The 22,215-nt window shown below is 48.5% G+C and overlaps 6 protein-coding genes across 6 annotated transcripts; 4 read left to right on the top strand and 2 right to left on the bottom strand.

Moving 5' to 3' along the window:
- Positions 1–1,245: 1,245 nt before the first annotated feature.
- Positions 1,246–1,598, top strand: ASPBRDRAFT_60287 (uncharacterized protein; the record flags this gene model as incomplete). The annotated part of the gene is made up of 2 exons (XM_067628199.1): positions 1,246–1,360; positions 1,420–1,598. 2 exons carry the CDS (start codon positions 1,246–1,248, stop codon positions 1,596–1,598), a joined length of 294 nt encoding a protein of 97 aa, XP_067473025.1.
- Positions 1,599–3,526: 1,928 nt separating this feature from the next.
- On the top strand, positions 3,527–4,906 carry ASPBRDRAFT_201554 (uncharacterized protein; the record flags this gene model as incomplete). The annotated part of the gene is made up of 1 exon (XM_067621568.1): positions 3,527–4,906. The coding sequence occupies one exon, from the start codon at positions 3,527–3,529 to the stop codon at positions 4,904–4,906; it is 1,380 nt and encodes a 459-aa protein (XP_067473024.1).
- A 664-nt stretch (positions 4,907–5,570) lies between these two features.
- Positions 5,571–15,234, bottom strand: ASPBRDRAFT_49483 (uncharacterized protein). The gene is made up of 2 exons (XM_067626348.1): positions 14,169–15,234; positions 5,571–14,106 (listed from the first exon to the last, which is right to left on the bottom strand). The coding sequence occupies exons 1-2, from the start codon at positions 15,118–15,120 to the stop codon at positions 5,954–5,956; spliced, it is 9,105 nt and encodes a 3,034-aa protein (XP_067473023.1). The 5' UTR covers positions 15,121–15,234; the 3' UTR covers positions 5,571–5,953.
- A 1,243-nt stretch (positions 15,235–16,477) lies between these two features.
- Positions 16,478–18,079, bottom strand: ASPBRDRAFT_201552 (uncharacterized protein; the record flags this gene model as incomplete). The annotated part of the gene is made up of 8 exons (XM_067621567.1): positions 16,478–16,906; positions 16,976–17,116; positions 17,195–17,277; positions 17,334–17,342; positions 17,392–17,455; positions 17,504–17,689; positions 17,749–17,816; positions 17,866–18,079. 8 exons carry the CDS (start codon positions 18,077–18,079, stop codon positions 16,478–16,480), a joined length of 1,194 nt encoding a protein of 397 aa, XP_067473022.1.
- Positions 18,080–18,959: 880 nt separating this feature from the next.
- On the top strand, positions 18,960–20,835 carry ASPBRDRAFT_164723 (FAD-dependent oxidoreductase; the record flags this gene model as incomplete). The annotated part of the gene is made up of 2 exons (XM_067619542.1): positions 18,960–19,219; positions 19,276–20,835. 2 exons carry the CDS (start codon positions 18,960–18,962, stop codon positions 20,711–20,713), a joined length of 1,698 nt encoding a protein of 565 aa, XP_067473021.1. The 3' UTR covers positions 20,714–20,835.
- Positions 20,836–21,729: 894 nt separating this feature from the next.
- On the top strand, positions 21,730–22,080 carry ASPBRDRAFT_201550 (uncharacterized protein; the record flags this gene model as incomplete). The annotated part of the gene is made up of 2 exons (XM_067621566.1): positions 21,730–21,905; positions 21,960–22,080. 2 exons carry the CDS (start codon positions 21,730–21,732, stop codon positions 22,078–22,080), a joined length of 297 nt encoding a protein of 98 aa, XP_067473020.1.
- Positions 22,081–22,215: the final 135 nt, after the last annotated feature.

Genomic DNA, 22,215 nt, shown 5'->3' with positions numbered 1-22,215 from the left:
ACCGGGCACAGCCGTCTGATGTAATAGCTGCCAACAGAAGTAGGGATTAGGATCATGACTGGCGGTACTCACAATAGGAGTTCAACAGATCTTGACAAACATATAGCCCCCTGGCAGACCTAGCAAAGCCGAAATGAATCCATGAAGGAGTCCAGACTTGGTCTCACCGGTAAGCACTAGCCCATTTCCCCAGACGAAGTCAAGGAACCGTACCTGTCTAAGCACCGGAAGAGGAATAGCGTGGCGCAGGTCGTTCTTCAAAACAGGATTCCGTGGTAGTCACCCGTCTTTTCTTTTTCTCCGATCTGCAGATTCACTGCCACAGGGTCGGATGAGACAACTACCATTGGCCCCATTAACGGGTTGCCTTGCAGATAACTCAGGGCCTGCGTAGTTGGCTTACCTCAGTAAGCAGATTAGAATGTCGCTACCCGAAGCAGGGGAAATCCTTGGCATTGTTTGATCATATTTAGTGTAAGCAACAGTGGGAGGCCTGATTTCACTAAGGATGAGCCCTGGAAAAAGGAGCATTTCGATTGCAGATTGTACGTAATACGTCAGCACCAGCCTCATCCGAGCTTGTAGATGCTTGCCACTGATAGAACAATCATGTACACCTATAGAGCTGGGATTGCCTGCCGAAGAGACCAGGCAGGCGCTCGGCCTTGGTGCATTGAGATTGTAGGGACTGCTAAATGGTGCCAGAATCAGTCATCAACTTGTCTTGGTTATAAACATTGCTTTTCGATCATCGAAAATATGGAAGGAGAAGTTCGCATACTATTTGCTTAGGTCATCTGCCCGTATAGTAGGTAGTTATCAGACCAATAAACATGGGAAGTCCTTCCCGTCATGCAGGTCAGCACATCAAATGTCTCAGTAAGGTTACACTGCATAAAGACCCTGAACATTTTATTCTGAGTGAACCCTCTCAGCACCTGTATGATGCCGATGGGACAACAATTGTTCACCTCTCCAAGCATTTCAATAGGCGCTTGGCAAGAGTGTCAGGCGTCCAACTAGCTTTGATACAATGTATGGATCGTTCTTGACGATTTCATTACTTCGCCAATATGGGAACATACGATTTAATCCGGATTGAAGTCGAAAAGCTCTGGGGTATAAGAATGAGAGAAAGCCCACCTCTAACGTGAGTCTTCATCTCGCTCTTCATTAAACAGTATCCTATTCCTCTTTTGATTCTACAAGAACCATTTCTCTTCAAACCCATTTCTCATCGTCATCATGGTCAAGTCCACCCTGTTCCCTCTCGCTCTTCTTGCCGCACTGGCTCCCTTTGCCGCCGCAAGGAACTGCAAAACTGGACTGAACTACTGCGGTTGGAACCTCTTGGATATCGGTATGTAACAGTGCCTCCTTAATCTAGCTGCAATGTCTCTAATGAGGGCCTTTCGATAGGCAAGTACGGGCCTCAGGTGAATGGTGCCCTCGAGACTGCCGGCCAGCCAACCGACTACGGCCATACTCAAGAGTCCCTCTTCCACTGCAACGGTGGCGACAATGGTGATATCTCCTTCATCACCTACTGCGGTGGTGGCTGCAAGGATGGCGGCAATGATCGCAGCGACTATTGCTAGAGATTTGGCTGTGCATTGGAATCCTGACTCCTTACTGAATGTGCGTTATGGGGGCGGACATTGTACTTTATCCTCTCTGTCGTATTCAACATACGGTATAGTGGAAGTGTTAGCTTCTCAAAGGGAGAATGGCACTTTTGGGGGTTGAGCTTGGTTGCCTCATGTCATAGATAGAACATACCATGGTAGCGATGTGCTCTGCACATGATAAAATTTGAGGATTATGTGTGTCAAAACCCAAGATTCTATAATAGGGTCAAGTGGCCAAAGAATTTTCTTAGAACCTGGGTTAGTATAATCTTCCATTTTAAGCAATTATATACCATAATGAATGCAGTATTGTTATACACACTCTGCATGAATTACTACACAGACCCAAGAGAGTAGAATCGTGCCCGGAGCACCTTCAAGTGGTAGGTCCTTCCAGTGTGCGGCTTTAATGTTTTCGATTTTCCACGTCCACTATCGGCTCCTCCCTTATACATCCTCCGAAAAAGCCTTGGAGCTAGGATATTCTAGTCTCAAATCAGCACAACTAGACTGCCATGCTCCCGTGAGCTTGGTTGATTCCCACTTGTAAGACTTTGAGTACAGAGGTAAACCGGATTTGGAGTATGGCGATAGCCGGTCTTTCAGAATACAACGAACGCAGTAAATGTCGAGGTAACCGGTCTCTCCACCGTTTCATCCAGGCCTGATGAATATGTTTCCATGGGATAGGGTTTCTGGAGAAAATATACTCTTCTCGAGACTTCGATGTACGAAAGGCAAACCATGACGGTGTGGGTATTCATATGTTGCCCATCACTTCTCAAAGAGGTACTGCGTGAATTAAAGCAATGGTATACGCGTCACTAACAATCTCCAGATATGCAGCTGCCTGGATATACATGAGCATACAGATGGCAGGGTTATATGCTGTCCGGATCATACTCGATTAGGTCTAGATTCCGCCAACTTTCACGGGAGCTACATTCCCAGATGCGACAAGCATACGACATCCGTTGCATGCTAGTATCACACAACCTGTCCACATCGTTGCCAGTGACCACGCTGACTATATTATTGACGGCATTGTTTACTTTTCATATTGAAAACACATTTGATAATGGCATGTCATTGATTAATACGAAGAACAGTGAATGGTTTTCAACTTCCGGCAAGTTTTCATGGCCGTTTCAGCCCATTGAACTGATAAATATTGTTCCGGTCGATCAGTGGATACCAGATATACTGATGCAAAGATAATGCAAGAAGCTCTATTTTTGCCTTCCTAATCTACAGTTTGTGGGCCTTGATACCTGAGAAGTTGTAAGTTAGGGCTGGATCGTTCGGCGGGAGTTGCCAAACGCGGCGGTCCTTCTCGGAGATACGATCAGGTCGAACCACAATCCATGGAAACATTGCTAGAGCTCGAAAACATGCCGAGAATGTGCCGGGCAAGATTCTGCAGCTTATTCTATGGATGCATTAGTACGGACCTCAGAGCGAATCAGGGGTATCTCTGGCTGCAGAACGGCCCTGCAGGTGCTGGCCAGCCGATATCGCATTTGTCAGAACAACGACACTATTCAACATCAGCGACTGGACATATTTAGCATCTGAGAGTTTACGACTTTGTCTTGGCATACCATTGGGTAGTTCTTGTGCCGACTACCCGTGCCATCAGTCCTCTGACTATCCAGGACCCGTCTTGACTTCAACTGTTAGTGGTTGTGTCATACCAGGACATCAACGGCTGCTTTACAAAGAAGCGATCTACTGCAGCACTCGTCATCCAGTCCCACCCTATCTACTTGATACGTGAGGAGTTACTTCGTACGGCATGATCATGCCTCGGTTACTCCGCAGATGTATATATAAACCCCGTGCGGTGCTCAAACTCAGGACATCATTCCTCTCACTCTCATCCAATTCAGCTGGCCACCATGTTTTCCTCCAAGGCCGCAGCCTTCACAGGCCTTATGGCCTTTAGTGTACTCTCTGGAGTCGTTGCCAAATACAACTATGCCATCGCCGATCCCTATGGCCTTCCTGAACCCGTTATGATTGACTTTGACGATGACGGAGTTGTCGGTGGCCTCTACCGACCCAGTACCGAGGGTCCTCTGTCGCGTATCGGTGTCTACGTGATGCACGCTGAGCAGGACTACCTGAACTTCTCAGCCTGCCACGAGCTTCCCCGTCGCGGGTTCACTACCTTCTGCGCCAACAACGATGCCAGCAAGAGCGGCTACATGACCGACCTCGACTTCGAGGAGATGATGACTAATGTCGGCCAAGGCATGAGCTCTTTGCGCAATCTGACTGAAATTGACAAGGTCGTCATCTTCGGCCACAGCGGTGGTGGTGCCATGATGACTGCCTACCAGAACATTGCCGAGAACGGTGTCAAGGCTTGCAACGGTCCCGAGCGCATCTACCCCTGTTCCGACGCCATGGCCAATCTTCCTGCCGCTGACGGCCTTATTCTTATTGACGCCAACTATGGACTCTCTACCATGTCCCTCCTGAGTCTTAATCCCGCCATCGTCGACGAGCACTCCGGCGCCAAGATTGACCAATCTCTGAACCTCTACAACCCTGCCAACGGCTTCTCCGAGTCCGGCGCCAACTACACACAGTCCTTCAAGAAAGCCTTCGAGAAGGGTGTCGTTGCTCGCAACAACCGTATCCTGAAGCACGCCGAGACCCGCCTGGCCGCCATCAACAATGGCAGCGGCATCTTCAGCGACGACGAGCCCTTCTACATCGTCGACTCCATGTACGTCGGCTTCAACAACAAGTTCTTCGCCCAGGACACCCGCTGGATCCACCACACCACCTACCCCTGGCCGCTGCTGCACCGCAACGGATCGATCACTAACCAGATCGTTCCCTCTGTCCGCGTGCCCGCTAACTTCGAGAACTTCGCCGACAACTTCGAGGGCGGCGCCATTAAGACTACTATCAAGCGCTACCTTTCCACTCTGGCCATCCGCGTCACCGACGACTTCGAGTACAAGGTCGATGGCTTCAAGGGTATTGTATGGAATTCTAGCCAGACTGCCCCCCTGGGCAACATCGGCGGTGTTACTGTGCCTTTACTTAACATGGGCAATACCGGTCACTACGAGTATCTGAACGCTGAGAAGCTCCACCTTGCTGCTGGTAGCAAGGATGCCGAGATTGCTTTTGTCGAGGGTGCTCAGCACACTATCGTTACTTGCACCGAGTGTGAGTCGTACCCTGGGGAGTATGGTAACACTCTGTACACTGCTTATAACTACATGGCGGAGTGGTTGAGTAAGGAGGGTCGCTTTTTGTAAACACTTGACTGGAATCGTGTATGATAGATTGTCTACCCTGTATCTTGTATACTCACTTCGCGTGAACAGCTACCTTAGGATTACTAGCTCAATTCAGTCACTCTTTACACTATATTTCATGGCACCTAAAACTACGTATGTCATCGTTCTGTCTCATTGCCGTTGAAGCCATAGACGTAGCATCCAAATTCAGTCAGGACAACAAACCAACCCATATCCAACTATCGCACCACATCAGAAAGGCGCAAGCCAAATATCAAGTCTATCACCGCCAAACTAAACGCAGTATCTTCGTCCGAGATCTCAACCCTCAATATCCCCCTCCTTGTTTGCCGTCTCCACATTCCGCTCATCCATACCGAAGACAGTTTAGTCTCCGCAACTGCCATGCGGGGATCCAAAGGACCCAGATGAAGCAATGATCTTCGAAAAGAGGGAGGGAGGTATCTGCAGTATGGAGGGGTTTTTTCGGGGTACAAGTCTGTAATAGTAACCTTAGAATAGAGAATATCGCGGGCTTATTAGTAGTTGGTCGTGTTGGTCGTCAGTGATAAAATGCTTGGTTAGCTCGTGACATCATGGGATGATATAGCAATACTAGTTGACATGCTCTGATGCTCATCTCAGTGAACAGTGCGTCTTACTATAAGTGAGGGATGATACTTTCACGATTGAAGTGTTATACTGAGTCTATTTACTACCGACAATTATTCTGGTGAATTAGTGTTAAATCACTATAAGAGGGCTCAAAACGCTTTAGAACAATTTGGACCAAAGAAATGAGGAGGATCAAGAAGAATTCTCTTTTTTCCTGAAGAAAGAGGATCGACTATTATTCGACGAGAGAAAGGCGCGAGAACTGAGAAGCATTGACATTGACGGTGTTGGTATGACTGATGGCGAATCTTTCACATTTCATTTCCTACAAACAATTCTGCATGGTATGTCAGATGCACCGATAAAGTCAAAGGATTACAGCCCAAGTGGACTCAGCATCCCATGTAACACATATATTTTTCTTCTGATACCTTGTAGACCAATCGATGCTTATTGCCGGCGTTTGATTTGGAGCCGAGAGAACAGAGGCGAAATATAGCATGATGCGAAAAGAATGACCAGATACCAGAATACACTCCATGCTGCTCTCTCCTGGACCACTGGATATGTTCGGTACATCTTTAACCTTCGACGAGTGGAGTCTCCCACTCGTACTGAGACCTTTTGCATGATTTCGTCCGAAACGCAGATAGGGCCTTGATGCTGCTCCAAAAGAAACCTCAATCTCTCATTACGACAGATTTCACATTGGACCACAGCTTGAACCAAACGTTCTGAAACTTGACATGGGGCATTGCGGTGACTGAGAAGGAGCTTGAGGACTCTTTTCCAGTTATCATAGTGGTTATTTGCTACTCCTGCCGCAATGACATTCTCTGAAATACCCCCTTGGAACCTGGGGTGATGGAGAAGGAGCATGAGTACATCATACCCTTGTTCCGGGTTCTTAGCGGCCGCGCAAAGAACCTTCTCGGTGATGGTAAACTCTGCTCCGGCGCATTGGATGAGAAGAAGAACAGAACGCCTTCCACTCCTGGGGTTAGCTGCAGCTGCAGCTAGCACATTCTCGGTGAATTTTATACGATGGCGCTTTTTGCGGATGAGAAGCCCTAAAGCGGAACACCAGATGTAATCAGTGTCCGCCCATTTATCATCTGCTTCCTGCCATTTGCCGTCGATCTTCGCAGTATTGGCAGCTGCGGCTTCCAGGATTTCGTCATAGGAAATGTTGCCATTGTCCTGCTTCTCAAGGCGGTTCAGCAGCAACCTTAGCATTTCCATTCCATGAGCAGAGTTTCTCGCGGCGGTGGACAGAAGTTTGGTGGTGATCGGGGGTGGGCATTGGGAACATCGGTAGAGTAACCTGAGCAATCTGAGAGAAAAGTCCGCCTCATTAGAAGCTGCAGCCAGTAGAGACTCCAGGTTTACAAAGGGACGCCCTGCGCGTCGTGTTCGCAACATTTGAACGGACTCATAGCCGTACTTCGGGTTTGCAGCAGCAGCAGCTACCACATCCGGAGTCACGCTCACAACCTGACCATTATCCTCTCCAGTATAAATGAAAACTTTGAGAATGTTCGTTCGCCAATGGGTGTTGCGGGCCGCTCGCTTCAATAGTTCCTCTGAAAGGGAGATTTCTGAACCATATCGCTCTAAAATCATGCGCAGCGTGACATCGTTACATTCCGGGGCGAGTTCCAGGGCCAATTCCTGGGGATTGTGCAGATGAACCTTGGATAAGAAAGTGTTGAATTGGGTGTAGGAAAGTGATCTGGACAGGACTGCAGCGACGTGAACAGAATGTGGGTCTACATAGAGTGACGGGTCAAGGAAAAGCTCTGGAACCCTGCAATGACCTGTCATCGTGTAGTAGTGTGACTTTCTTCCTAATGCTGCCACAACTATCTTCTCAGTCAGTTTAAACTCAGATTGCCGTTCCCGGAAAAACATGTCTAGAAGTTTATCGCCTTGGGATTCATTTTGAGCAGCTTCAATGAGCACATCCTGTGTTATTGGTGTTCGATAGTTCTTCAACAGGAGCTCCATGATTTCGAGTGCAAACACCAGATTCCTCGATGCTGCCGCAAATACACGAGCTGGTACTTGGCCTTTCCACCGGGAGAGGCATCTTAGGAAAGCGTGTTTGGTACCCGGATTCTCCGCCGCTGCAGCAAGTATAGGCTCGGAAACTTGGACTTGATTCCCTAAATGATCAAACAGAAGTGCCAGAAGGTGATCCGCATCAACCGGGTTTCCCGCAGCGGCGAGAGCAATTGACTCAATGTCGGCAATCATGCCTTGGTTACAACAAAGTAATAACTCGAGGACACCTGTAGGGTTGTGAGGTGAGCTAGCAGCAGCCCTCAATGCTTTGCTGGATATAACCGCTGGACAACCATAATGAACAAACATGTATCTCAAGATAGCCACGTTTTGACCGCTATTGTTGGTTACTGCGGCACAGATGACTTCCTCCATAACATTGAGATGTGATCTGCTCCCAAAAAGTCCAAGTCGCATGTGCTCAACTTCAGGGCTTGGCGGTGAAACCAACAGAATTGAAGGGATGACGATTGTATCGTTCTTGGAGACCATAAGCTCTATCGTAGACAGACTGTGGTTTTTGATAATTGCGACAAAGGCTTCAAATGCCACCATTACCCCGTGGGCGCTCTGCTCCAAAAGCGATTTTATATGGTCCTTGGGACCGTAGAAGCTTTGCATCTCATTTTCAACCATCTCTGCCGTGATGGGTATATTTATTAACACCATATCGGACTGTTCAGACGTTGAGGTCCCGCTGTTTCTGTCATTGTCCTCATAATCATCTGTATCGGACCTGCCATCAAAATCCCAACGACCATCGACAATTCTCAGAAGGTTCCTTTGAGTCAGAACCTTTTCAAGCTCACGGATCTCTTGCCTGACAGGATAGTTGAGAATGAGTTCCGGTTTAAGCTGGCCAGACTGCTTGTAAAGGTCTGTCATCCACACCAGCAAAGATGGTCTGAACATGGAGAACGCAGTTTCGACGAATTCGACACTTGGGGGTTTCCGACTCACGAAGCGACTCAAGAGATCCTGAACTTGTGCTTCCGTCATGTATCTAGAATACGCGCGCCCAATGTCAATCGAACGGGCAGCTAAAACAATGACTTCCTCCGTAACTGGCAACGGATCAGGGTTCTTCAGCAAAGCGCCCATAAATTCGCCATCGCAGTCTTCGTTTTTTGCTATTTCAATGAGTACTGTTTCACAGATATAGCTGCGAAACATTGATGGCTCCACATAGGTCTGCAGGGATTGCATTAAATTCTGTCTCTTATAACCACTCTCCTCGACAATTGTGACCAGCAAATCCCCGGGGAGCGCAACCGTGCTTGGTAGGTGTCGGAGAAGTGAGTCAAACATTTTCGTGTCACAAAATCTGTCTTCGACCAGCGCCATGACAACCTCTGAGGTCATGCTTAGAGGTGCAGCAGCAGCGGCATAGTTGAGGGTATTCGAGTTCCCCTTTCTGTCCCTCACGACAGCAAGTAACATGTCTTCTGTCACCTTGATTTCACCATCGTAGCGGTTGAAAATAATCGCCATAGTATTTTCGTCTGCAATGCTGGCCAACTCGACAGCAACTTCTTGACACATTCTGAACCGTTCGCCTGGTAGCTGGGCTATGGATCGTGCTTCCTTCTGACCGCGCGATTTTAGAATACACATGGCACCCCCTGTGGTTATGGCTAACGATGGACAGGCTCGGGCAAGAAATTCCAAGATGGCCGGGATTCTCTTGTCACAATAGGAGTCGCGTGAGGACCCAAGGGCAAATGTCCAATCTTCGGTGATAGGGATTGTAAAATGTAAGGATTCCGGGAGGACTGTCGGGGGGTTGAATTCATCGTATATCGCATGTAATAGGTGTACTATTACCTCATCGACTAAGCCTTGCTGAGGGAGCTGTTTGCAGTACATATCGAATAAGCCATACCACTGACTGAGACTCTCAGAGAAGCCTGGTTTGTAGCAATGGAGAAACCGAAAGCATCGTTCGACGAATTCGATTATTGCCGTTTCTGTGACGCAAATTCTGTTCTTCGGGTCACTGAACAATTCCTGAACCTTCGCAAGTATGTCATGGGACCACACTATATCAACACCAGAATAGGGTATTTCCTGTATCATGTCTGCCGTTACAATAACAGACTGATTGAGGCTGAGGATAAGTTGAAATAAATCGAGAATTCGACGTATGGAACCATCCATCCCACGTATGGCTTCTAATATACAAGACTCATCCACTTTTACATCCTTCGTTGTATGAAGAATTAGGTCCGCGATTATCGCAGGTTCCGAACTTTTCAGGATTTCAGCAACAGCTGCCTGTTCAAAAATGGTCCTCGGGCTGGCTATTAGCTGGGATAATAGAGCTTTCTGGTGCTCTACATTCGCCAAAGCCACAGAAATTGTGTGGCCTGTAATCTCGAGTTTACTTGTTCCCTGGGAAAGCAAGAAGTTGAGGACTTTTGGACCATCGATCCGGTTACCTGCGCTTGCTTGGATAGTCAAATCATCGACTTCTAATTGGAAGCCTTGGTGTGAGATCACTTCGCATATGAAGCCAACATCAAACCTTTTGATTATTAGCCTCAGGCCAGTTCCAGTGACCCAGACTTTATCAGAATATGTGTGAAGCAATTGTCGGAACAATGTCCGCCCGGATGTCTCGTCTTCAGTGAGAGCATCGACCATTGCTCCCGTGAGTGGTATACCTCTCCAACCAGGGTTCCAAGAGGAAAGGGGAGGTGGTCGGGTCACTGGGTCGTTTTGTCGCTCATCATCATCACCAAAAAAGATTTTCAGGATCGATTCGATAGCCCCATGACCTGAATTGCGATTCTCGGCCGCCGCCCAACAAAGCAAGAACGCATTGAGGCGGATCGAGACATTAGAGTGTTGCCGAATGACACGATGTATGGTCTCTGGGTCTGAGATACGGGTAATGTTGTGAATGACTTCAGTATCGATGGGTATGTTCGGAACAACATCGCCAATTAGCAGTTTCAAGATCTCCTTGCCGTGCACCGTATTTTTCATGGCTGCTGCTACTGTTCGATGCATGAACATACTGCTTCGCTGGATAGCCGTTATTAGCACGAACTCATCACAGTGCTCAGCAATCTCTTCAATCAGTCGCTGGGCAATCACCGCGTCTTCATGGCACTGTAGCAAAAGCTGTACCAAAGACTGGGTGTGCGGTGACTTCGATTGGTGAGATACCAGAATTCGAATCAAATTCCTTGTCCAAGTCTGAGGTGGCAGACGCTGAAGATATTTCTCAATGATATCTGGTTTGCATTCATGGAGAACGATTTCCAGTACTTTCTCATTCACACTCAGATCTCCGGAAGTGCCCTCTATCATAACTGCCAAGACCTGAGCAGCGTTAATGTTCTGACATGCGGCCTCTTGAAGGTCATAGTTGAGTTCAATTATCCGCCCATTCAGCATCAACAACACAGTCTCCGCATCTTGCTGCTCCACGATCGTTTCAAGACAATCACCTGTGAGATTTACATTGGTGTAGCGAAGAAGAAGTTGCGTATGGGCTCTTCCAAATCCCGACACTATGGTCTCAGCAGCTTCACCCGAAACTTTAACTTGGTCGTCTGGCAGACTCAGGATACGCTTCAACAAATTTTCCTTCTCATCCATCCATTCCAGATCATCCACCATGTTACCATCGACCTCAGCAATGACATTGGAGTGGTCAAGACACAGCTTTAAGACTTCCGCAGAATAATCCATCTCGGTTAGACAAATGGGTCCTGTCTTCACATTCAAAAGAGTTTGCAAAGTCTGTAAGTCATCATCCCGACTAGCAGCCTTTTTAAGGGCTTCTTCGTTCACCACGTCCCGATCTGCTGGTCTATGCATCAGAATGATTTCCAGTGTCTTATTGTTCGATTTCACCGCCTCTGTCACCAGATCTTCCGTCACCTGTATTTTTTCAGAGCAAGACATGAACAGGAATGTGAATATGGATGCGCCATGATACTTGTTACTTGCGGCTGCCAGCAGGAGATCCTCTTCTAGGTTTAGGTCCGGGCACTGGGTCACGACCTGCTCTATCACTGTCACGCTCCGATATGCAAGTAGACCCCGAAATGCGTCTTTGAAAAACACCACACGTTGGTGTGGCTGTGAAAGAGCCCAACACAAGACACATTCGTCCGCGGCCCCTCCGTAGTTCGTCTGGATTGCTGAGCATCCAACAATTGTGAGGTATGGCCATTCTTCCCATAACTGTTGAATACATGCAACACCGCTCTCTGTATTACTGAACGCGCTTGCAAGTAAACAATCCGTAACTGGAATAACTTGCTGTGATCTTTCTTGGAGTAATCGGATGATCTGCGGGCCGTCTGTGCGATTTTCTGCCGCTGCAGCCACAACAGATTCGGGGATGCTTTCCTTCGTCCAGTGCTCCAATAACATACTAAGAAGTGCGATGGCACATCTGCCATTTTTGGCAGCAGCCCGTAGAACATTTTCCGTGACTGGGATCTCATTTTGGAGGTATCTGAAGATAAGCTCCAATATCTGTCTGCCTTGAGATTCATTCCAAGCAGCAACGACTAGGACAGACTCGGCGATATGAGGTCTCTTGCTTGGTAGAGCTTTGTCTCGATGAAGCAACAATGCTTTCAATATTTCAGACCCTTCTCCAGTGTTTCTCACGGCTGCAATCTCAACTTCTTCTGTTACAACAATGCGATTTCCCATTTGCTGGAGCAGACTTGTGATGAAATGTTCACGGTTAGAATTCTGGCGAAGAAGGGCAGTGAGAACAATATTTGTGATAGGTTTCGTCGGATTGGTCCAAGACACTAATTCAGTGAAAGTCTCCATATTCCCCGATTCAGCAGCTATCTGAAGGGGGGTGGAGTCGTCAGATGTGAGAAAGTCTGTGTCGATGTAGAAATTGCCTTGTGTTGCCAACTTCTCCTTGAGCACAAAAGCTACCAATCTCGGTATCCCCCATTTTGCTGCAATGTGCAATATTCCTTGCCCTTCTCGAAGAGTTAGATGTTCAAATTCGTAAAACCGCAACCATCGACTGCGGGATGGAGAGTCAAGCGTGAGAAAATGGATTTCTGTGACCTTGCCGGGGTCGAATACCAATCCACTCAGGTGAGCATGCTCCATCCAGAATTGAGAAGAATATGATATGAACTCATCCCATGTAGATATCATCTGTACGATTTGCTGATATTCATCCATGTCTTCAAAAAAGGTATCATCGTCGATCTCCCTCCTATGATCAAACTCATCGAACATCTTTTCAAGACGCATATCTCGATTTCGAAAGCGCCTTGCAGTGTGATTGATGCACACATATGCTAGATGAGCGTGTGATTCTTCCTTGGATAGAAAATGACTCATGTCAGGGCCAAATAGAAAATCCTGTACGGACTTGTGAAGTAGATTGACAAAACCCTCATTTTCTACAACCATCAGACGGCAACTTTTGATGTCTGCTTTGATGAAGGCAATCTGTGTGTCTTCGTCTTTGTCATTATATAGAGAGCAGGCAGTGCAAAGTTGCAATAGGCTTAATGCTTGTCGTGCGACGGCAACAACAGCAAGAATGGCGTATATCCTCTGCCGCTTCTGTTCATTCCCAGTTGCCTTCTCCATCAATTTCGTATACAGCGCATTTAAACCGGGGGCGAGGTTCCCTAGAAAATTCAGAGTATCTTCTGGATCGACGTCCTTCAACTCGTTGCATGTCAATCCAATCCATAGGAAGGTGCCATCAGCCTTTGCTTTTAGTATGTCTTGGATTTGATCCTTCAACTTGCCGTGGTAGCCTTTTCGCAAGCCAAGTTCGCCGACCTTCTGTCGAATGAATATCTCGATGTCCTTTTCTCTTTCCTCGACGAAGATAGCAATATCTCGTGAAGGAAAGAAATCGAAATATGAGACAATCTCTGGGTAAGGCCGACTAGTAACTAATACCCGAACCTTTGAGGTGAACCGCTTTGAAGGGCGATCGAAGAAACTCAGTCTTAGCTGCTCCAGAATTCTCGTCTGCGATCCCGAGTCACACTCATCCAATGCATCAATGATGCAGTACAAGACTCCGCACCGTGGGTCTACAGCAATTTCTGTTAATATAGTCCAGAGCCCATCGAAGGATTGAACTAGGGCATCGTTGCGTTCGCGAAACGTTCTAATCAGCTCATCCTGCAGGACCGGATTCTGGCGAATAAGCTGCCACAGGATTCCTCTGAGAATAGCAACAGCAGTATTTTGTGTATCACGATTTGCCTCGCAGAAGAAATATGCAAAGGAATCTTCCTTGCGGTCCGTGTTGAACTGGTGTTCTAGGCCCTCTGTGAGACACATGGCCATGGTTGACTTTCCACTCCCAGGTAGCCCCCAGAGCCACAGAACACTATCCTTGGGGTTATGATCTTCTGTCTTTGCCTCTAGCCATTGCTTTACTTCGTCCGTCTTGAATATCCATTGACAGGTATCTTCTGAGGGTCCCCCTCTCCGTGCCATTAGGCTGCGTCTGTCCTCATTGGGGTCTGTGACGAATAATTTCCCCAGAATTTCTGTCAAATCGGGAGATATTCTCACTTCGTGATTCATATCAGCCAGAAGTCTAACTTATTCTGGGGTTTTCCTTGGACAACCTTACCTTCTCTTTCTCGTTTTTGATCGATGGGCCGGGGCAACGCTTTCAGGAGTGTTTTGACATATGCCGCTGCCGAAGCCGCCGCATAAGCCTGCCAATCCTTATTTTTGTGCGAGTCTGAATAATCACATATTCCTCGAACGACCAGACATTCAAATTCATCCATCACTCCAGCAGCTTCCATCTCAAAACATAGAATGCCTCGAGATTTCGCAAGCTCATCCCGGGTGATTGCGTCCTTCATCACTTGATTCCCTGAAGCAATCAGCCCATAATGCACACGAGGGCAGTCCGAGGGTCTTTTTGCTCTTGGGATTACCCAATCCTGATCACAACTGTCACAGGGTGCTTCTGGCTCGGGGTGGGGGTAGTTTGACGCAAAAAGACGATCTTTATCGTTACCCGGATACCTTATAAACTCGCCATCGGTCATCATCGACGCCAGGGCTGCGGCCAAGTGTGTGTTGAAATTCTGATCCGTTTTCAAACAAGAGATAGCCTTCCGAAGTGCCTGAGGCGGTTTGTTCAGTGTCCCAATCTGCTGAAATTGACCGGAGGGCAATCTCTTTCCCCAGTCATAAGGTATAACCCCCGAGTCGTTTCCCACCGGAGTGCTAACAACAATATCCCCCAGGCGTATGTCGTTCGATTCACTGGGCGCACCCCCTCCTACCCCAACCAGAAATCTGTATCGCAACGACTTGAAACTGGCCTTCATGTGTTGGGCTGTGATTGTTGCTGGCGTTGTTCCGTACTCGGCGATCGGTGGACAGGCTATGACCACGTTGAAGCCGTGAATCTCTCCGCAGACGTATACATTCTGATCGTTTTCTGACAGTCCCGGCTGGCAGTCGTGTCTCCGGTCTAGGGCTCGTCGGGCAGCATCCAGCTCGCATGGCAGCGCGCATATCCAGCCGACGATGTAGTCGTCACTCGTCCAATGACGAGCAGTCATGCTGATCTCCAAACGTCGTTCATTCAAGACCTCCTCATGCTTGCAAATCAATTGTTCATGATAGTAATCAACGACGATGTCGCAAAGGAGAGGAGAGAGAGAGCAGGTTGGAGAGCACGGCGGGGACAAACAGAGTGGTGGGGTAAGCCAACTCATCATCGATTTAGCGCCGAGCGGCTGAATTAATGCATGATACTAAGACCAGGGTACTGTCTGTGACTGACTGTCCTCTTGCATATTTGCTTTTTCGTGCCTACGAGTATGTGTTCTCAGTTGGCCTCCTCCTTTTCCAGCAACCTCCCTTAGGCCATTGTCGCCCTGCTGTTCTTCCCATTTATTTGCGAAGTTTTGCCAGAAATATGGAGTTGGCTATTTCTATTATCCTCAACCATTAGAAATCTGAAAGTTTCTCTGTACTTCCGTAGACTGTCCTCTAAAAGGCGTAGTCCTCTGCCAACGGGGACACACAAACTATAATTCGTCCTATTATGAATAATCAGTCGTATACAGGGCTGGATATATTTCGTCGAACCTTCATCTTTAGGGCACCTATTATGCCTTTCTTTATACCTTTCACCCCCTTTATATATATATATATATATATATATAGTCTTCATAGTGGATGAAATTGAGACCCGCGTATATATTCAGCCACGTCTTTTACGCGCATAATAAGAACGGTTTACGATGCATGGGGACAAACGACATACCATTCATTTTGAGGAAGTTTGCAGTGTATCATTGAATAAGTAGTACATTGAGTAATATTATTGTGGACATATTTCATATAATATTTGAGAAATCAATTTCGATCCTAAAAGTCGTCCCCACGAAGTGTTCCTCTGGTTCGCCGCATCCAATATTTTCATGAAGAACCTTGGAAAATAAAGTACAACTTGACTGGCACCTAACCTATCTATTACCTTATCAAGCTATAGAGAAATGATAACTATGTCTCTTGTCTGTCAAATATCCCCAGCCAGAGTACAACCCCTCGGTCACAGTAAGTGACCTTTTTCTGACGTTCGTTGGAGCCTCCCCTTCGAAGCAAGGGCTGACTGATTATGTACTGTAAGTATACGACATGGATTGGTATGGCAGATGGATCGGATTGGGTTTTCATAGTAGCAAGTATACCATCGCGTTCAAGAGACCACTAATCTACAATTTTCCGAAGCTCTACGGGTACAATAATAGAGTTTGAGGATTATGACTTGATGGCCATGAAGTTGTCCCCCTTTCCTGTGTAGTATACACTACTTGAATTTCAGAGTTATTATTCAATATAACATACGAAATATCATTATTATTACCGCTTTTCTCTATCACCCACTCTAATCCTGATCTATCAAGAAACCTAATCAACCCTAACCTCCACCTCCACGACCCTCTGAATCTCCAAGGGTCCATTCCCTTCTTTGCCCTCCTCGCTCCCCCTCCCCCTGCCACTCCCCAATGAACTCCTTCCCCCACCACTACTATCCCCATCCCCATGTCCAATCGTCGTCGTGACGGCAACAGAATTATCCCACGGCCTGTTCCTGCCGGCACCGGCCTCCCCCAACTCTAGAAACTCGGCCTGGTCGTCCGTCTCCGAAGGAAGCATGCGGCTCTGGTTGCGTTGCGTGCGACGTCCCCCGCTCAACGCGTATGAGCGGGACGGGTCCATAGTCTGGCTCTGCGAGGCGTGTTGGCGCCGTTGGCGGCGTGTGTTGTAGCTCGAGGTGAGGGTCGAGGCGAAGGCGTGGAAGTAGGGGCCGTAGGTGGGGACGCATGCGATGATTACCTGGTGGTTGGGGTTGAGTTAGAGGCAGGGAGGGAGGATGTGATGTCAGTTGACGGAGATGTTGCTTACTCCCAGGCTTATTTCCACTTGTGACCACAGGACGATCGCTTCGCTGTCGGTGTAGGTTTTGAGGTGCTTGATGGTGAAGATGCGGATGATTTGGATGATTGTAATGAAGAAGCCGAGGGCGAAGAGGGCCATTAGGGCGATCTTTTGTTATTTCGTTGGATGGTTAGTTTAGTTAGGGATATGGTGGGAAGCGGAGGCAAGGGATGGATGCGAGGAAACCTTTTGCGCTTGTCGGAGTTGTAGGGACCATAGGACTGGGAGGGGGAGGGCAATGATGACTATGTCGAAGCCTAGACTGGTTCCTGTTGTTATTGTTAGGAGCTATGCGGTGTTGGGGGCAGGTAAGGGTTAGATGTACCGGCCAAGGCTGTCATTCGGTCAGTGTGTAGTTGCTGAATGGGTGCTGGGACGCATACCATAGTATGAAGCAACTGTGTCAATGCATGTACCTGGGAGAGTCGCATCCCATTGTTTCGCCACCTAATCTCTAATTAGATAAATCCCATAGCACAATAAGTGTATACTGACCGGATGGCACGCCAGTGTCAAGAGAAATGTGAAAATCACCTGGTTGCACACCACGGCTATCACCACCCCAATGATACTCCATCGATAGGCGGCCACGAAGCCTCCGACCCGCAGGTAGGAAGTCAAGAGCGAGACCTTGAAGCAGAGAATCGCAAGAATATACGTGGGGCCACCGGCGTATTGGATCTGGTTGTCTCTGGTGTCAATTTTCCACAACAAAAGGGCGAGGGCCGAGGATTATCCACCTTACTGAACATCACCACGTTCGCATCCGGGAAAGAAGCTGCGTCCAGTCCTAAGCCATACCGTGTTTCTAGATTGTCAGCTTCACCGGTCACTCGGGGGATACAAGGACAGCGTACGGGCCACTGCGATCCCCGCATAAGCCAATCCCAACACCGCACTGCATGCCGCCGCATAGTCGTCTAGCCAGAGGGCGCGTTTCGAATGCAGTCGGATATACAGCCGTAGCACAAGGGCGATCACCGCACAGATGCTGAATGTCAAGCAGATCGCGATCACTCGCGCCACATGGCTGTGGGCATCCGGGTGGGCAAGGTTATGGACCCAACCCATGGCATTCCGCAGTTGATGATAGGAACGGGGGAGACATGAAAACAAGAATGATTCTGTCCCCAACACACCCACGGTGCAGGATGAGATCCCCCCAACCCTAGGTACCAAGCATCTTCAGGTGAGATTTTTAATTAACTCACGATTCTGCAGGCCTGATCCTTGTCAGCCACACCGCAATGCCGGGGAAATTACGGCTCCTTGGCGATTACGCGATCGATCGAGTCCTGGCAAGCGAAATGAAGCTAAATGTAAGACATCGCCGGACGAGAAACCGTGCCCGAAGCCGGCGCTACCACACAGACACTACTGACCCGCTGTGGAGATACCCTAACTCATCTAAAGTCACTAACTGTCCGGCAGGAACGGGGGAATCGCGCCGCGCTGACCCCAAGCGGGGCGAGCCCTGGCCGGTCAAATAAGCGGGGAGACTAACAGCCTCGGCCAATATCGACCAGCTCTTATGATAGGACGATGAACTTCAAAGGAGCGCTTGTATATTTCAAGGACATTCGCCGAGACCGTTGGACACTAGATCCAAGCGAACCGGTGATTTGAGCAAATAAAATGCTATGCAGCTTACCATGTGGGCGAACAGGAAGGATAGCGTCGAAGTAGCCATAAAACCCCTCAGTCTAAACGTGTGCAATATGCAAGCAACCTGTTCTCCGAACAGAACAAGGATCATGCAATGTGATTAATTAATATCGTGCCAGGCAAGAAGATTACTCCCCCCACTTCATCTGCTGCAAGTGCGATTGCAGTAGCCGACAGATGCCGGTAGTCGCAGAGGAGTTTCAGCGATATCGACAGGGATATAAATCGGTCACCCCCTGTCAGTTCGGAGGGATTCCCGAGCAGAGCTTGTTAGTATCCCGCAATCATGTTGACACCAACCCTCTGGACGAGCTTGTTGGCCCTCACGGCCTCGGCCTCGGCGTCTGCCATTAGCAGCAACTCCAGCTGCCGCTGCTTCCCTGGAGATGCCTGCTGGCCCTCCCAGAGTGAATGGGCACAGTTTAACAAAACTGTTGACGGGCGTCTCATCAAGACCATCCCCTTGGGCAAGCCATGCCACGCTCCCTACTACGATGCCTCTGTCTGCGCCACGCTGAAGGAGGAATGGACCGAGCCTGAGCTTCAGTAAGTCACCCTTCTCTACTGCCTATACGTCCTGTGCTAATCGGCTCTCCCACTAGCTACACCTCCAGCAGCTCCGTCATGGCCCCATGGTTTGCCAATGGCAGCTGTGACCCCTTCCACGCGATTGACAAGCCCTGCACGATGGGCAACTACATCGACTACGCCGTGAACGTCTCCACTCCTGCGCACATCTCGGCGACGCTCCAATTCGCCAACACCCACAACATTCGTCTGGTGATCCGCAACACTGGACACGACTACAATGGCAAATCTACTGGTGCGGGTGGTCTGGGCGTGTGGACACACAACCTGAAGTCCAGGACGCTGATCGGTAACTACACGGACTCGCACTACACTGGTCCTGCTGTGCGCTTGGGCGCAGGTGTGCAGGGCTTCGAGGCGTACGAGTTCGCTGATACCCACGGATACCAGATCGTGGGTGGAGAGTGCTCCTCGGTTGGTATCGCCGGTGGATACTCACAGGGTGGTGGCCACTCCGCACTCTCATCGCGTTATGGAATGGCGGCTGACCAGGTTCTCGCATGGGAAGTTGTCACCGGCACTGGCGAGTTCGTGACTGCTACCCGTGATAACGAGTACAATGATCTTTACTGGGCACTGAGCGGCGGCGGTGGTGGTACTTATGGTGTTGTCGTGGCTATGACTTCCAAGCTCCATGACTCCACCCCGACCTCCGGTCTGAGCCTGACCTTCACCAACGACAACATCACTCAGGACACCTTCTTCGAAGCTGTCACTCTGTACCACGCTCTTCTGCCCAGCATTGTTGACGCTGGCGTCATGAGCGTTTGGTACTTCACCAACACCTCCTTCTACATCTCCCCTCTGACCGGACCGGGCGTCCCTGTTGCCACCCTCCGCTCGCTGGTCGCACCATTCGAGACCGGTCTCACCAAGCTGGGTATTAACTACACCATGGAGGCCAAAGAATTTGACACCTACCTGGAGGAGTTCAACACCATGGAGGCCGAGATCGCCGTCGGCAAAGCCCAGTACGGAGGATGGTTGATCCCCCGCGAAGTTGTGGTGCAGAACACGACGGCCTTGACGGAGGCGTACCGCCAGATCGTGTCTGATGGAGCCACCTTCATTGGAGTTGGCCTGAACGTCAACCGCTCTATTGCCGGTGACGTCGACAACGCGGTTTTGCCCGCCTGGCGTGACGCCCTGATCGATACTACTCTGACGACTCCCTGGGAGTGGGATGCCCGCGCCGAGATGATCGACGAGCAAAACAAGATGACCTATGACTACATTCCCTTGCTCGAGGCTCTGGCTCCCAACTCGGGTGCTTACATGAACGAGGGTAACTTCCAGCAGCCTCATTGGAAGAAGGCCTTCTACGGTGCCAACTATGACCGCTTGTTGCAGGTCAAGAACAAGTATGATCCTAACGGGCTGTTCTATGCCCTTAAGGCGGTCGGATCGGATGCTTGGACGCAGTTGGAGGATGGGCGGCTGTGTCGTGCCTGAAGGAGTGGGTTGTAAATTAGATGTATAATAGATTGTATATACAAAATAGAGATGTCTTCGTTATGATTTTGAGGAAATAATCGTGATGTATATAGCTAGAGCCAAACCACAACTACTTACCTACTGGGGAACAATAGCGATGAGAAGAAACTCGTACTCTCAGTGTGTGGACCGTCTAGCACTAATGTTACGGGATATATAATCCGGATTAAGGTCTTGTGGATTGTATGTTAAGTCCGACCTTTCTACATTTCATTACTTTGTACTGCACAAGAAGCAGGGCCAGTCGAGACGCGATTAGACTTATTCTAGACAAAACGAGATGCTGGACTCAAAGTATGGGTTACAGGAAGTACAATGGAGACATTATCCCATTCCCGTAGTGATACCAAGTTGAATGGAACTACATCCATTGACAATGCTGAAGGCCGCAACTATACAGATACCCTGCCCGGGCAGAGGAGCTTGCTCTATGATACACTCCTTCTCGCCGGTTTAATAGTATATATGTGCTTATACAGACTTGATTTTCTAGAATCAACGGGACTTTCCCTGTTTGGATGAGGCCGCTTTAATAAGGGCGCTCAGGGCGTTGCTTACTGAGTATTTCTTATCACCGGTCAAGGCTCAGTGAGCCCTCAGGTCCTACTCAGGGCGGGATCAGTCATCAGTCACGTGCGCCCTAAGCTGCTCATACCTCAATATTCTGTACCACTAGCTTGACAACTATGTCAAATTAACCATCTCTACAATGCCCATCCCCTCCAATTTATGTAGTGTATCTGACGCAATCGCAATTGTGATGGAGTGTTGGAAGACTCTGAAGTGATGAAATTCACCAGGCGCATTCATTGCTATCCACATCAGCTCTGGTAAAGGTATAAAAAGGATGTCTCCGTTGCGCTTTCAAGCTCATCAAGCAACTAATATTTCATTCCTTTTATCTTCTCAACTTATCTTGTACATATACAAATGTCCGCTCTCTTACTCTTCATACTTTGAACACTTCGTTGACAATGGGCAGAAGATCCTTTTGGCGCGAAGAAGATGCCTGTAAGAAGCGCCGTGAGCGTTGTCTCACTTCTGGGTATATTTCGCGATCCCACGAGGAACAAGACTCTATTAGGGGTAAAAATAAGCGCCTCGATGAGACTAAGAACCTCCACCGCGAGCGTGTCGACCTATACACGGAGTAAGTAACCTCCCAGGAAGCTAAATCTAGGCTGTTTCTAACCATATTCATCAGGTATCTTGTAGAAGAGAAGTACGAAGCACCTGGTTATATTCTTAAAATTAATACCCCTGCTCCAGATATTACGCGTATTAAAGATTTCATTTGGTGGTGCATAGGTTCTTCTAAAGATTAAGGGAGACTGAGTCTAGATAAAAAGCTTATAGTAATAACCACCTGTGCATTTGCAGAGAGATTTATATATAGGTTTGAGGAAGCTATAACAAGTAAAATCCTAGAAAAAGACCGGAGCAAGATATACTCTATATAT

The sequence above is a fragment of the Aspergillus brasiliensis genome, assembly GCF_001889945.1.
Source record: "Aspergillus brasiliensis CBS 101740 unplaced genomic scaffold ASPBRscaffold_30, whole genome shotgun sequence".
Classification (NCBI taxonomy): domain Eukaryota; kingdom Fungi; phylum Ascomycota; class Eurotiomycetes; order Eurotiales; family Aspergillaceae; genus Aspergillus; species Aspergillus brasiliensis.
The sequence above is the reverse complement of the archived record's forward strand: the minus strand, read 5'-3'. Positions and strand labels throughout refer to the sequence as shown.